General features: G+C 42.6%; 1 protein-coding gene across 1 annotated transcript in view; it reads right to left on the reverse strand.

Annotated features, from left to right (window-relative positions):
* LOC111181083 (zinc finger protein 350) overlaps positions 1-15,037 on the reverse strand; it is a 30,499-nt gene that overhangs the window by 1,187 nt on the left and 14,275 nt on the right. Inside the window, exons 2-4 of the mRNA XM_089902155.1 lie at positions 14,264-14,390; positions 12,348-12,440; positions 2,966-7,162 (exon numbers count right to left, since the gene is read on the reverse strand). Of these exons, the coding sequence (XP_089758281.1) occupies positions 5,802-7,162; positions 12,348-12,440; positions 14,264-14,390 (1,581 nt within the window). The 3' untranslated portion in view covers positions 2,966-5,801. The remainder of the gene's footprint in view (positions 1-2,965; positions 7,163-12,347; positions 12,441-14,263; positions 14,391-15,037) is intronic.

Here is a 15,037-nt window from a genome sequence, read left to right on the forward strand (position 1 = left end):
ATTTAGAGATGATCATATTAAGTGAAGTCAGAAAAAGACAAATATCATATGATATCACTTATATGTGGAATCTAAAAAACTGATATAAATGAACTTATTTACAAAACAGAAATAGACTCACAGACATAGAAAACCAACTTATGGTTACCAGAGGGGATGGGGGGTGGGTAGATAAATTAACAGTTTGGGATGAACATGTACACACTACTGTGTATAAAAGAGACAAACAATAAGGACCTACTGCATAGCACAGGGAATTATACTCAATGTCTTATAACATATAATGGAAAAGAATCTGAAAAAGATTATATATCTGTATAACTGAATCACTTTGCTGTACACCTGAGGCTAACACACACTGTAAATCAACTACACTTCAGTTTTTCTTTTTCTCTTTTTTTTTTTTTTTGCGGTACGCGGGCCTCTCACTGTTGTTGCCTCTCCCGTTGCGGAGCACAGGCTCTGGACGCGCAGGCTCAGCGGCCATGGCTCACGGGCCCAGCCGCTCCGCGGCATGAGGGATCTTCCCGGACCGGGGCACGAACCCGTGTCCCCTGCATCGGCAGGCGGACTCTCAACCACTGCGCCACCAGGGAAGCCCTACACTTCAGTTTTTTAAAATGGTTTTAAAAATGCATGATGTATAATTACATTGAAACACAGTTGAAAATACGCAAAACTAAATAAACCATAATGATGAGGAATGAGTGATTATGTTATAACACCATAAAGAAAAGCCTGAAAGTGCTTGCTAATAGAGAAGATGGTATTCACCTTCGGGTGTGAGGATGTAATATAACTGGGAAGAGGTTCACAGAACACCACTGGGGTGCTGGCAATGCTCTGTTTTCGATGTAGGTAATGTCTGTATATATGTATATATTCCTCTTTTTTTTTTTTTTGGCCATGCTGTGTGGCATGTGAGATCTTAGTTCCATGACCAGGGATTGAACCTTCACGTCCTGCAGTAGAAGCGCACAGTCTTAACCACTGGACCGCCAGGAAAGTCCCTATATGTATATATTCCTTTTATACTGACTCACTTGTAGAGCTTTTAATTTAACAAAGAAATGGAAGAGCTCAAAAATACTAAAAGCCTGTAGTTTGAAAAGACCAATAATATATAAATATTTAGATTCAAAACAGAAAGTGCAAATAAAGGACAGAAGGAATTAATGGGAGGGACTCCCATGGTGGTCCAGTGGTTAAGACTCTGCACTTCCACTGCAGGGGGCACGGGTTTGATCCCTGGTCGGGGAACTAAGATCCCACATGGGGAAAAAAAAAAAAAAAAGAAAGAAAAGAAAAAGAAAAAGGAATTAATGGGAGTTATGACTCAGATAAAATACAGATTTTTTTTTTGCCTGAAAGAATACTATGAATACCTTCATGTCATTAAATTTGAAATACTAGATTTACCCTCTTGAAAACATGTTGACTTCAGACAATATAGCAAGTGAATTTATAAGTAAGCAACAAGACAAAAATGTCCATTACCACCCCACTTTTCAATTTTGTATTGCAGAGTTGAGCCAATGCATTGAAATAAGAATAAGGTAACATTAGAAAATAGGGCAGAAAATTTTCAGCAGTATCATTATCAACACGAAAAAAGAGATTCAAGGCATTACTTATTTAAAAGAGAAAATGGTCCCCCAGAAACCCCAAAGCGGATTTTTACATACACGGTTGGCTAGAAATGCCCCATATACCTAAGCTCATTTCTTAGTACTAATTCAATCACTAGCAATGGGAACTTGAACCACATGACTGACTAAGACCAACCGGGACTTACTAATAAACTGGGATATAGGTCACCATGCCATAGGGATATATAATTAAACAAAATGGAGATTCTGTTAGCAAACAACAAAGTGTTCATGTATGTCAGGGAAGCAAGTAACGGTGCCGTTACAATATATCAATATTAGAAGGTGAGTGCAGGTGTTGGCAAACATTTTCTGCAAAGAGAACAGACACAGATTTTCAAATTTGCAGGCCAAAATGTCTCTGTCACGACTATATTCTGCCTTTGCTGTGCGAAAGCATCAGAGACGATGCAAAACAGATTGAAATTGCTGGTTTAGTCTCTCAGTCTGTAATCAACTCCTTGATTAAAAGCTAAAAGCCCAGGATAAACAACAAGGCCCTACTGTATAGCACAGGGATGTTCAATATCCTGTGATAAATCATAATGGAAAAGAATACGAAAAGGAATGCACATATATGTATAACTGAATTACTTTGCTGTACAGTAGAAATTAACACAACATTGTAAATCAACTATACTTCAATAAAATGTATTAAAAAAGAAAAAACCCACACACAAAAAAGCTGAAAACCAGATGGTTTCGAACTACTGCCCTGGGCTGTACCGTCTTCCGTCCCAGCAGCCGAAGTTGGAACCTCAACACAAAAACTACAGCCGGGGGTCCTCGGCGTCCAAAGCCCCAGCCCTCACAGCCTCTCTGTACCACAGACACTGACTACACACTTCCTTATTAATCTGAAACCTGGGCCAGACACCCTCATATGATGACCATCCAGCCAAGCCCCAACACCACTGAGCCCCAAATTAAATCCCCAGCCTGAACCCGACACTGCGATCATCGTCAATGCCACTCGTAAGCCCTGCAAGCGGAGTGATCTGCAGAACCGCAAGCCCTGACAGCTGGAAGAGCAATGATCTCTACAGAATCTAATCATACTGACTCCCAGGACACTCCCCAACATAAACCATAGACAAAACCCGCGTCCGGTTCCCTTCAAATACCTCAAAGCAGGTACTCTCCTGGTTCGCATTAAATACATCCACCTCCGCACTTCTACCCTCCCCCTCTGCCATCCGGCAAAAATCTCATGGGTCCAGATTGCACCAAGTTCACGCGTCACCCTTGGGCGAAACAAAACCACCACTGTGACAAAGGAAAAAAAAAATAATCCAGGGACAAAACCACACACTAACCTGATTTCCCCAACCTACAAGGAGCCTAAACGTCGTACTTCTGTGAACTGCTTTGACGTCCAGACCTGGCCGGCTCCGTCTACGGCAGCCGAAGTGGATATGCGGTGTTTGAGGAAAGGAGGACGACCGGATTTCCGGGATTTCCTAGAGAGGCAATATGTCCGCGCCCAGCTGTCCGCGGCCCCGGGGGGAGGCCATGTTGGGACACCAGACGTACAGAAAGCCAAGAGGCGGGTTTGAGTACCAGGAGCCAGGGATGGCCGGGAAGGTGAGAAGCCAGTGAAGTTATCTAATTTCCTGGTACTTCGACTCCTGCAGAAAATAGGTAAATTTTCAGTCTCAAGCTTCGCGAGGCAAAAATGATGCAGGCTAAGTTGCTTTCAGCAGACTAGGCAGACAAGTAATACGGCCGCGGCATGTATTATCTACTTTGTATTTAAAAAAAAAAAAAAGTTTCCAAACGGACAAGTATGAGTTGTTGGCATGGCAGCGGAGAACGCACGCCTAGAAAGGGAAAAGATAATAACCTCCGGTAAATGGACGCCACGGAAAGCTTCTGACCGGAAAATAGTTTGTAGAAAGCTGTTTTTAATAACAGAAAAAGGGCTTCCCTGGTGGCGCAGTGGTTGAGAGTCCGCCTGCCGATGCAGGGGACACGGGTTCGTGCCCCGGTCCGGGAAGATCCCACATGCCGCGGAGCGGCTGGGCCCGTGAGCCATGGCCGCTGAGCCTGCGCGTCCGGAGCCTTTGCTCCGCAACGGGAGAGGCCACAACAGTGAGAGGCCCGCGTACCGCAAAAAAAAAAAAAAAAAGAATGTCACCTCCCATCTCCTATTTTCTCCTCCATTCTTAGAGACTAAGATTCCTATCCTTTGTATTCTGAGGATCCTTTTTCCTTTTTTGCTTTGCCCAGTTTATATTGTTATTGGGTCTCTAATCACATACAATTTGGGGAAGACAGCTGTGTTCTTTAGGACTGCCTTCCAATGGCTCATTCCTTTCAATGACAGAACACTCGGATTAGTCCACTAGCTCATTCATTCACTTTCCAAATCAATAGATAATTGGTTTTTATTTTTCTGTGCTGGGAAATATAAAATCATGTAAACCAGGGCTCTCCAGTATAACTTTCTAGGATGATGGAAATGATGACAGATTTCTCAGTATATACTTTTCGGCCACATAGTCAGCTACAAAGTTTTGCTCATTGTCTGTGCTGTCCAATGTGGTACCCACTAGTCACATTGTGACCACCTGAAATGTGGTTTAGTGCAACTGAGGAACAGACTGTTGTTAAAACTTTAACATTTAAATAGCAAAATCAAGGGATTTTTAATCTACTGGGGGGATAAGACTTGGGCATTAAAAAAATAACTTGTATCCTGAAGTGCTTAAAGTCCGTTAAGAGTAGCCCTTGCCGTCCCTCAAAATAATATACAACTTAAACAAGAAATTATCATAACCCCTTGAACCAATACTCCATATCTGCTAAGGACTGAATGTTTATGCCTCCCAAAATTCATATTTGGAGGCCTAATCCAAAATATGATGGTATTCAAAGGGGAAATGTGGGGGGGTGGGAGGGATAAATCAGGAGCTTGGGATGAACATACACACACTACTATAAATAAGATAGATAACCAACAAGGACCTATTGTATAGCACAGGGATCTCTACTCAATATTCTGTGACAACTTATAGAAGAAAAGAATCTAAAAAAGAATGAATATATGTATATGTATAACTGAATCACTTTGCTGTACACCTGAAACTAACACAGCATTGTAAATCAACTATACTCCAATAAAATTAAAATATTAAAAACAAAACCCAAAATATGATGGTATTAAGAAGTGGGGCCTTTGAGAGGTGACTGGTTCAAGAGGGTGGAGCCCTCATGACTGGATTAGTGCCTTTATAAAAGACATCCCAGACAGCTCCTTTGCCCTTTCCCCTATGTGAGGATACAGTGGGATGACTGTCTTCTATGAACCAGGAACCCTCATTAGATACCGAATCTGCTGGCACCTTAATCTGGGACTTTGTAGCTTCCAGAACTGTGAGAAATAAATTTCTGTTTTTATAAGCTACCCAGGCTATGGTATTCTCTTATAGTAACCAGAAGGGACTAAGAAAATGTCTATTTCACCTTGTGTACCTATTTACATCCTCTTACTAGATTACCTGGTGTGTAAAGGTACCACTTAAAGATAATCCAGTTACCTCAAAGCTCTCTCCAGGAGACCATGGGCTTTTTCTGGTTTGGTCACCACTGTATCCTCAGCTCCTAGAGCAGGACCCAGTAAAAAGGAAGTATTCGACAAATACTCAGTAAATGAACAAAATGACTCAATCTGAGACTCAATCAAACTGGCTCAATCTATTTGCACAATGTAAATTTCTCAGAGTTTAAGATAGACATCCCAGTTTTCAATTAATGCTTCACCTTGGCCTTCCAGAAACTGAATTGATATATACACGCCCAGTATCCCACCAGTCCAATATTAGCCCTGTTGTTTTTTATTTTTCATAGCAACCTTCCACATACAAATTATGTGTTTAAAAACAACTATTTTCTCCACTTAGTTGAACTCAGCCTTCCTTCATTCATTCGACTGACACAACAGAGCAATTGATGTGTATGTGTTTGGGTTAACATCAGATTATGTCTCTGTATCAATGCATGTATCTAATTGGATGAGTACATCATGCGTTCCCAGTCTCAGCATTTATACAATTTCTCTCAGTATATACTTTTTCAGCCACCGTATAAGCTAAAATTTTTTGCTCAATAATTTATATCTTTTTCACATAGTATGTCTCTGAGGTTTTTTTCCTACTGGTTTTCTGTGACATAAAATAAGATGTAATTGACGACTGAAGGCACAACTACATTCAATGCATTCATAAGGGTTCTCTCCTGTGCAAGACCTCTGTTATCTCCTGTGGGTGCACATCTGGCCACAGGTTGTCCCACTATGACTACATTCCTATTTGCTAGGAGTTCACTTATGTTTACTGATGTCTGAGGGGCCACTGAAGGCACCTGCATAGTCACTGAATTTACAGGGGTTTTCTCCTGCATAACATCACTAGTCTGTGAGGAGCTGTGACTCTCTGAGGGATGATTTTCCACCTTGGCTGAAGCTCCACGTTTCTCTCTTGTGTGTATTATCTTATGTTTAACAAGGCAAGACATGTAGGCAAAAGCTTTCCCACACTCATTGCAGATATAGGGTCTCTCTCCTGTATGAGTTCTTTGATGAACAATGAGCTTTTGCTTTGTAGTGAAGGCTTTCCCACATTCACTGCATTCAAAGGGTTTCTCTCCTGTGTGAATTCTTTGATGTTTAATGAGACCCGACTTCTGGGAACAAGATTTTCCACATTCATTGCACACAAAAGGAGTCTTTCCTGTGTGAAATCTCTGATGTGCAATGAGGCAAGTCTTCTGGATGAAGCCTTTTCCACATTCATTGCATATGTAAGGTTTCTCGCCTGTGTGAATTCGCTGATGTACAATGAGATTTCCCTTCTGGATGAAGCCTTTCCCACAGTCACTGCATATATACGGTTTCTCTCCGGTATGGGTTTTCTGATGTATATTGAGCCGTGATTTCTTGAGGAAGGCTTTGCCACATTCAGTGCATTCATAAGGTTTCTCTCCTGTATGTGTTCTCTGATGTTCAGTGAGCATGAACTTTCTAGAGAATGCTTTCCCACACATGTTACATCGATGGGGCTTCTCTCCTGTATGAATTATCTGGTGATCAGTGAGCCAAGACTTTTTGATGAAAGCTTTCCCACATTCACCACATACATGAGGCTTCTCTATTTTTTGGGTTTTCTGATGCTTGCTGAATTGGGTCTTAGAGCTGATGGGTTTTTGGCTTTTGGGAGATTTAATTTCAGTATGAAATTGTTCATTGTCAGCATGGAGATAGGATTTCCCATCGCCAGTAAACTCAGCAGGGATCTTTATTTCATAGCTCCTACTCTGGGGAAGTAAAGTTAAATCTGATTTCATACTTTTTCCATGTAAGTCAAACACATCATGATTTTGCCTGAACAGAAGATGAGTTCTGCTCTGATGAACAAAATATTCCAGTGGGTTCTGTTCATGCCATTTTTCTAGTCTCTTCTCCATGCTCTCATTTTGTAAGTGCTCCAGCAGGTGATCATCAACTTTCCAGATTTCTAGGAAAGAGAAGAACAATGAGTTTCTTAAAAATACCTTGATGCAGGGCTTCCCTGGTGGTGCAGTGGTTAAGAATCCTCCTGCCAACGCAGGAGACACAGGTTCAATTCCTGGTCTGGGAAAATCCCATATGCCACGGAGCAGCTAAGCCCATGCGCCACAACTACCAAGCCTGCACTCTGGAGCCTGCGAGCCACAACTACTGAGCCCATGGGCCACAACTGCTGAAGGCTGTGCACCTATAGCCCATGCTCTGCAGCAAGAGAAGACACTGTAAATGAACAAAAACCAAATATAAGAAGCCCTCACACTGCAATGAAGAGTAGCCCCCACTAGCCGCAACTAAAGAAAGCCCACACACAGCAACGAAGACCCAACACAGCCAAAAATAAATAAATTAATTAATTAAAAAAAAAAAACTTGATGCGAGGAGTCGTTTTAGTGATGTTCCTATTATATAAGTGTAAATAAAATTCCATGTTTAATGTTCCCTGCACATTGGAACAAACAATACAAACCAACCAAAAGGTAAACGTAGTTTGTGTAAAACACAGGGTTGGATAGTTCAAAATGAATAAATATAGATTTGAATACTTTCTAAATACTAGCCTTGCAAAACATGGAGAGACTGTAAAATACAAGCAATTTCCTGTGAGCAGGTTGCAGGGCCACCTCATCCAAACTGGGGAGGGCTGGACTCCTTCATTCCACAGATCCTTACTGATCACCTCTGTGTACAGGAACGGTGCTACTGTTGGGGACTCGCAAACGTGCTCCTCGTGTTCACGGAGTCTATACTATAGATGGGTAAAAGCACTTTACAGGGCAGAGATAGACACAAGGAAAACAGCTGCAGGTTGGAAAACCTGGTGGGAAGGAGCAATGGAGAGGAAGAGAGGTGGAGGAAACCAGGGCTCATTTTGGAGGGAGACAGGTCTCCCCATAGATCCATTGTTGTGGTCTCCATGAGGGGAATGAAGAAAATGACACAGTGCAGAACTCCAAGCACATCTAACTTACAATCTCCAAAACAGAACTGCTTTCCCAGGCTAGGTCTCCTCCACCTGTCACCTCCGGCACAGTCACTGCCAACTCCACTCTTCTCCTTCACCACGACAAAACTCCTCAGCATTTGTTTCTCTCGCTCACACACAATATCCAGCACAATGATCAATCCTGCCTGCCCTCCTTTAAGATACACCCAGAATGGGACAGGCACCCACTCCTTCCACCCTCACGAAGCCAATCACTCTCTCTCACACCACAGTTGTAGCCTCCTCCCTGGCTTTCCTGTCCCTCCCCTGCCAGTGCCTGTCTATTTTCTACACATTAGCCAAACGGAAACTTTTAGCACCAATTATATCACATCAAGCCTCCTCTACTCAAAACTCCCTAATCTTTTCTCATCTCATTATGAATAAAATCAAGGTCTTGACATAGACAACAAATTATGGTTACCAAAGGGGAAAGGTGGGGGGAAGGGATAAATTAGGAATTTGGGAGTAACATATACACACTATGACATATAAAATAGATAAACAACAAGGACCTACTGTACAGCACAGGGAACGATAGTCAATATTTTGTAATAACCTATAAAGGAAAAGAATCTGAAAAAGAATATAGATAGATCGACAGATAGCTGAATTGCTTTGCTGTACACCTGAAACTAACACAACATTGTAAATCAACTATACTCCAATAAAAAATAAATTAATTTGTTAAAAAATGAAGGTCTTGATGTATCCTTGAAAGGCCCTTACGTGACCTGCTCCCCAGCCCCTAGCCTCTACCCCACTGACCCTATGTCTCCAGTCATGCTCTCTATGTTCCATCCAAACAGGCTTCCGAAAGTTCTTCAGACACGCTCTTGCTTCAAGCCTTTGAACTTCCCAGGTTTATTTTGGAACACTCCTCCCCCAGGGAAACTACTGCTTGCATCCCTCATCAACCTGCTCAACTCACCTTAACAAACAAGATTTTAGGGAGGGATGGATTGGGAGTCTGGGATTAGCAGATGCAAACTATTACATATAGAATGGATAAACCACAAGGTCCTACCGTATAGCACAGGGAACTATATTCAATATCCTGTGATAGGGACTTCCCTGATGGTGCAGTGGTTAAGAATCCGCCTGCCAATGCAGGGGACACGGATTCGAGCCCTGGTCCGGGAAGACCCCCACATGCCGCGGAGCAACTAAGCCTGTAAGCCACAACTACTGAGCCTGCACTCTAGAGCCCGCGAGGCACAACTACTGAAGCCTGCGCGCCTAGAGCCCGAGCTCCTCAACAAGAGAAGACACTGCAATGAGAAGCCTGCGCACTGCAATGAAGAGTAGCCCCTGCTCGCTGCAATAGAGAAAGCCCGCGTACAGCAACCAAAACCCAACACAGCCAAAAATTAAAATTAAAATTAAAAAATTAAATAAATTAATAAAAAAAGAAATTAATACAAATCAACCATACTTCAATTTAAAAAAAAAATCAAGACTTCTTATTCCTAAAGCACAGGGCCAAGTCCAAGCACTCATGATGTAGTCATGCTGCTTTACATCCCTGAAAGTAATTTTGACCCCAAAACCTTAACATCAACCTTCATCCGTTTTATCCGCTCAGCCCATATTTATTTAAATGTCAACTCTCATTTGCCCTCTATAAGCAGCATATCCAGAATCCAACCAACACTCACCCCTCCACCCATGCTGCAGTCAACCATTCTCCCTGTCACCATGTTTTTTGCAATAGCCTCCTACAAGGCTTTCCTGCTTGCCCCCTGCCCGCTATGGTCTGCTTTCTACACAGAAGCCAAAGGGATTCCTTGAAAAATGTAAATTATTTCATGTCATTCCAGTACTCAAGAACTCCTCGTGTTTTCTCATCTTATTAGGAATAAAATCTCGATTCCTTGAAATTGAGTACATGACCAACCTTATCCACCACCCCCCGCCCCTGCCCGTCCCCACTGCTACTGCCTCTTCGGCTTATTCCCATCACGTTCCTGAAAGCACACTCTGCTCTGTCCACATGGGCTCCTTAATGTCTCTTAAACTCATTCGTGGCGTGGCCTTTTAAGTTTGCTAGCCGCTCTACTTGGAAAACTCCTAACCCGGCAGCCTACTAACTTCCCGCATTTCTTGGCTCAGAGGCACCTTACCTGAGAGGTGTTCCCTGCCTAAAAGAGGAGCCCCAGCATCAACTCTTCCATAATGCTGACTAAAGTTTTATCACAGCACTTTTCACCCCCTAGGTATATTATTTGTTTATTGTTATCAATTCCTTAACTCCTTTCACATAGACTAAAAACTCGTGATCATTTGTATACTTTTTTCCACTGTTCTTACCTTCCAGCATGCACTAGGCTATCAGAAAATACAGAGGAATGAAAAAAAGAAAAGAAAAAAGATTTTGAAAAATAGAGGAATGAATCAAAGAAGCAATTACATGTATGGAACACATTGGGGAGAATTTAGGAAAGAAGATGGAAATCTATCTCTTTCCGACCAAGATGATATCATATCATGGAGATCATGGAAAGAAAAATTTTAACTGCCAGATAATGTGGTTAGTGGAGACTAAATGTCATCAGGATCCAGTGGGAAGAAAAATGAAAATTTTAGGGAAATGAAGGCAATAGTAATGTCAACAATCAACGAGAAGAAAGTTCAAAATCAGTAAATACACAAAGGAATTAATAATTCAAAGTAGGCAAGAGTTATGATTGTGTTGAGGTTGGAACTGAGAACACAGGATGTTAAAATAACATTTGTAGTTAAAAATTCATCATGGGGCTTCCCTGGTGGCGCAGTGGTTGAGAGTCCGCCTGCCGATGCAGGGGACGCGGGTTCATGCCCCTGTCCGGGAGGATCCCACATGCCGTGGAGCAGCTGGGCCCCGTGAGCCATGGCCGCTGAGCCTGCGCGTCTGGAGCCTGTGCTCCGCAACGGGAGAGGCCACAACAGTGAGAGACCCGTGTACCACAAAAAAAAAAAAAAAAAAATTCATCATGAACAGCAGACCCCTTAACAGAAGAGAGCTCTGCTGGTGGGGAACATGTGAGGTAATGCCTGAATGGCCAGGATGGAGGATGCAGATAAGGGAGAACCTAAACCTCTAGGGTTTCCTGGGAGGGAAGATTATCTTAGGTCCTTGCAGTTACTGGAAACTCAGGAGAGCTGCCATTGAGATGAGTAAATTATATAGAAGCCAAGTCTGTGGTGGAGAACATGGGGGAGAGATCAATTTGGGAGTCTTATCCAGGGAACCGAAGGAGTTTATTAGCTTGTTAGAATGAAGAAAACTTGGAAGGTTAGGAGATCATTGAGTAAAATGGAAAACAAAACCTTTGGAAAACCTCAGAGCGGGGACAAGGCACAGTGAAGACCAGTTTACTTTGGGGATCAGCATCCAAGATGGGGTGGATGTGAGGAAGGAAATCAACATTACCAGTGGGGCAGAAAGGTGCAGTAACCAGAAGACATTGAGGAATTCAAAAGTTTTCTCTTTGGAAAGAGGCCTTGGAAGGTGGAATTTCATAGAAAAGGAGGCGGAAGTGTATGAAGAAGAAGGAAAAGATATGAGAATCCGGGGACTTCCCTGGTGGTGCATTGGTCAAGGATCCGCCTGCCAATGCAGGGAACACGGGTTCAAGTCCCAGTCCGAGAAGATCCCACATGCCACAGAGCAACTAAGACCGTGCGCCACAACTACTGAGCCTGTGCTCTAGAGCCCGCGAACCACAACTACTGAGTCTGTGTGCCACAACTACTGAAGCCCACGTGCCTAGAGCCCGTGCTCCGCAACAAGAGAAGCCACTGAAATGAGAAGCACATGCACTGCAACGAAGAGTAACCCCCACTCGCCGCAACTAGAGAAACCCTGCATGAAGCAACGAAGCGTAGCTCCCACTTGCCGCAACTAGAGAAACCCTGCATGCAGCAACGAAGATCCAGTGCAGCCAAAAAATAAATAAATTTATTTTAAAAAAAAAGATATGAGAACACTAGGAAAAAGAAAACTATGCAAACAAAAAACAAGATGGGGGTAAAATAAAGAAGAAACAAATCCCAGAAAAGATAGAATCTTCCCTAAGATGGGATACATTTTTCTCTAAACTCCTACAAAGAAAAAGAGGTCTGGCACCGGGATTTCCACGGCCTGTCACCTTGCTGGTCTCTCACTCACCTGAACGGGTTTGACAGTGGATTTCATCTTCCATCGTCCATGGTTCTCCTTGACCCAACTTGGACAGTACATTTGGTTTGCTGGCTTGAAAACCTATTCATGGAAAATGATACAAGATTTAGACACAGTGAATGGCGCATGGGGTCCATGAAAACCACAGGATCCTACCTCTGAGGACAATACGGTTTTCACATTTTGAAGGAAAAACACACCCCTCTGTGAGTCTCCTCTCCTGTCAATCCTTCTACTTCACTTCTGACACCAGATATGTGGGTTTTCCACACATCAAGGAATTCTGCAACACCAAGTGACACTGACGGGGTGTCCTCCGATTTAATTCAATTCTGACACGATCTACCTGGTGATAGGGTCAGATAATACAGGTTAGGGGTACACTCCCATAAGACTTCGGCTCCGCTCCTGCATTTCTGGCACCAACTGTAAATTCAGGCTGTTTCCTGGGCTTCTGATCAACCATGAGTAGATCAGAGGTTCCCGTGACTCCCTTTCTCAGGTTCGATTAATTCACTAGAGCAGCAGACAGAACTCAAGAAGACAGTTTACTTACTAGGTCACCAGTTTATTATAAAAGGACACACAGGGAGCTCAGCTCGGTGCTCTGTGATGACCTATATGTGGTGGGGGAGGGGGGGAGGTCCAAGCGGGAGGGGATATAGGTATACACAGTGCTGATTCACTTCATTGTACAGCAGAAACTAACACAACATTGTAAAGCAATTCTACTACAATAAAAAAAATAAATAAAAATTAAAAACTTAAAAATAAATCAATAAAAAAATAAAAGGATACAACTCAGGAACAGCCAGATGGAAGAGAATACAGTACAAGGCATGTGGGAAAGGCCACAGAGCTTCCATGCTCTCTCTGGGGGCACCCCTCCCCTGGCACCGCCAAATGGCCACCAATCTGAAAGCTCTCCGAGCCTGTCCCTGTGGAGTTTCATAGAGGCTTCACTATATAGCCGTGACGGATTAAATCGTGAGGCTTTGAAATATTTCCAGACATTGTCAAATGTCCCCTGGGAAACAAATTGGCCCCAGTTGAGAACCACTGACCTAATGGGGGAGAGAGCTGGAAAATGGTAAATGCACAGAGAAGATGGGTGTGACAAGAGACCCTCACAGTTGCTGCTGAATTTTTAATTATAAATGACTGATTGTTTAGTAGAAACTCTATATGTTGCAGCAGATATGGAAATTATTCATTATTGTAGTTAAAATGGTACAAGCTGTGGTCATTGTGTTAATCATTTTTAAAGTATTGTTGTTTGCAGTATGCATATACAGGTACGCAGAGAAGAGTCAAACTCCTCTGACCAAGGACTTATTAAACTATGTTCTAATTGTCAAAAAAACAAAACAAAACAAAAAACCATCGGGCTTTGGTGATTATGATTTAATCTCCAGCCACTTTGTTCTCCCCAGAGGCGGGGTGGAGGCGGGACTGAAAGTTGCAACCCTCTAAATCGTGGGTGGTGAGCTCAGCGACCAGCCCGCAATCTTAGGTTATCGAGTGGCCTTCCCAAAATCACCTCATTAACATAAACTCACATGCCGTGGTAAGGGTCCCTTATATTAATAACAAAAGACACCCATTTCTCCTTTACCCTCTTATAACTTCGGAAATTCCATGGATTTTAGGAGCTCTGTGCCAGAATTGGGGATGAAGACCAAATATATATATTTCTTAATATAAATCACAGCATTATACACAGCTACAAAATAAAGGCGTTTCTCTCAAGAGAAAGGAGAATATACCCACTTCTCTTGGGCCAGAGACAGGACGGAGAATCTACTGCTTCAGAGAATCACAGACAATCCAAAGCTTTCAGAAGCTGAGAAAGGAAACCCCACTGACTGGGGACCCTCTCAGGGACCCAGGGGAGCCGTCCTCACCCACGGACAGCAGGTTGCTATAGTTCTCCAGCATCACATCCCGATACAGGTCCTTCTGAGGAGGGGCCAGGAGCTGCCACTCCTCCCACGTGAAGTCCACTGCCACATCCTCAAATGTCAGAGTTTCCTGTAATAACAGTGGTGTTTAATGAACTGATCTCTTTTTGATGATATGGAAGAAATGTTAAAGTTTGTCTTCTCATTTCCACTTTATAGGCTAGATCTGTATATCTAGACACATGGAAGAAGCAAAAGCCTAATAAAATACTAGGATTCAACTAACTGTAATTGTGTAGTCAGTCATCCATCCATTTATCATTAGCCATTTCTTCTTTTTTTTTGGCCGCGTCGCGTGGCTTGCGGGATCTTATTTCCCCAACCAGGGATCGAACCTGTGCTCCCTACAGTAGAAGCACAGAGTCTTAACCACTGGACCACCAGTGAAGTCCCTCATAGACGTTTCTATAATATGTAGAAGTTAAATCTTCTTGTTAACCTAGAAAACACCACATTCATACATATATATGTGTGTATATATATGTATGGGACAAACATATATGCCAGTGGAATCGGGATGACTGTGTCTTTAGAGCCAGTCAATCAGAATCTTCTGGGAAGCAACTCAAGAAGCCAGAATTATAAGAAACTAAATGTTTAATAAGCATGTTTAAAGTGTATGAAGAAGAAACTTATTTTTTGATATGTGTACTTTGTTATGATTTCAGCCTTTAAATATATTCTTAAGTCAGTTGTGTAATGAACAAAAATAAATGC

Source organism: Delphinapterus leucas, chromosome 20 (genome assembly GCF_059928025.1).
Source record: "Delphinapterus leucas isolate spDelLeu-1000000601 "Yukka" chromosome 20, BTC_Dleu_Yukka2, whole genome shotgun sequence".
NCBI classification, from domain to species: Eukaryota; Metazoa; Chordata; class Mammalia; order Artiodactyla; family Monodontidae; genus Delphinapterus; species Delphinapterus leucas.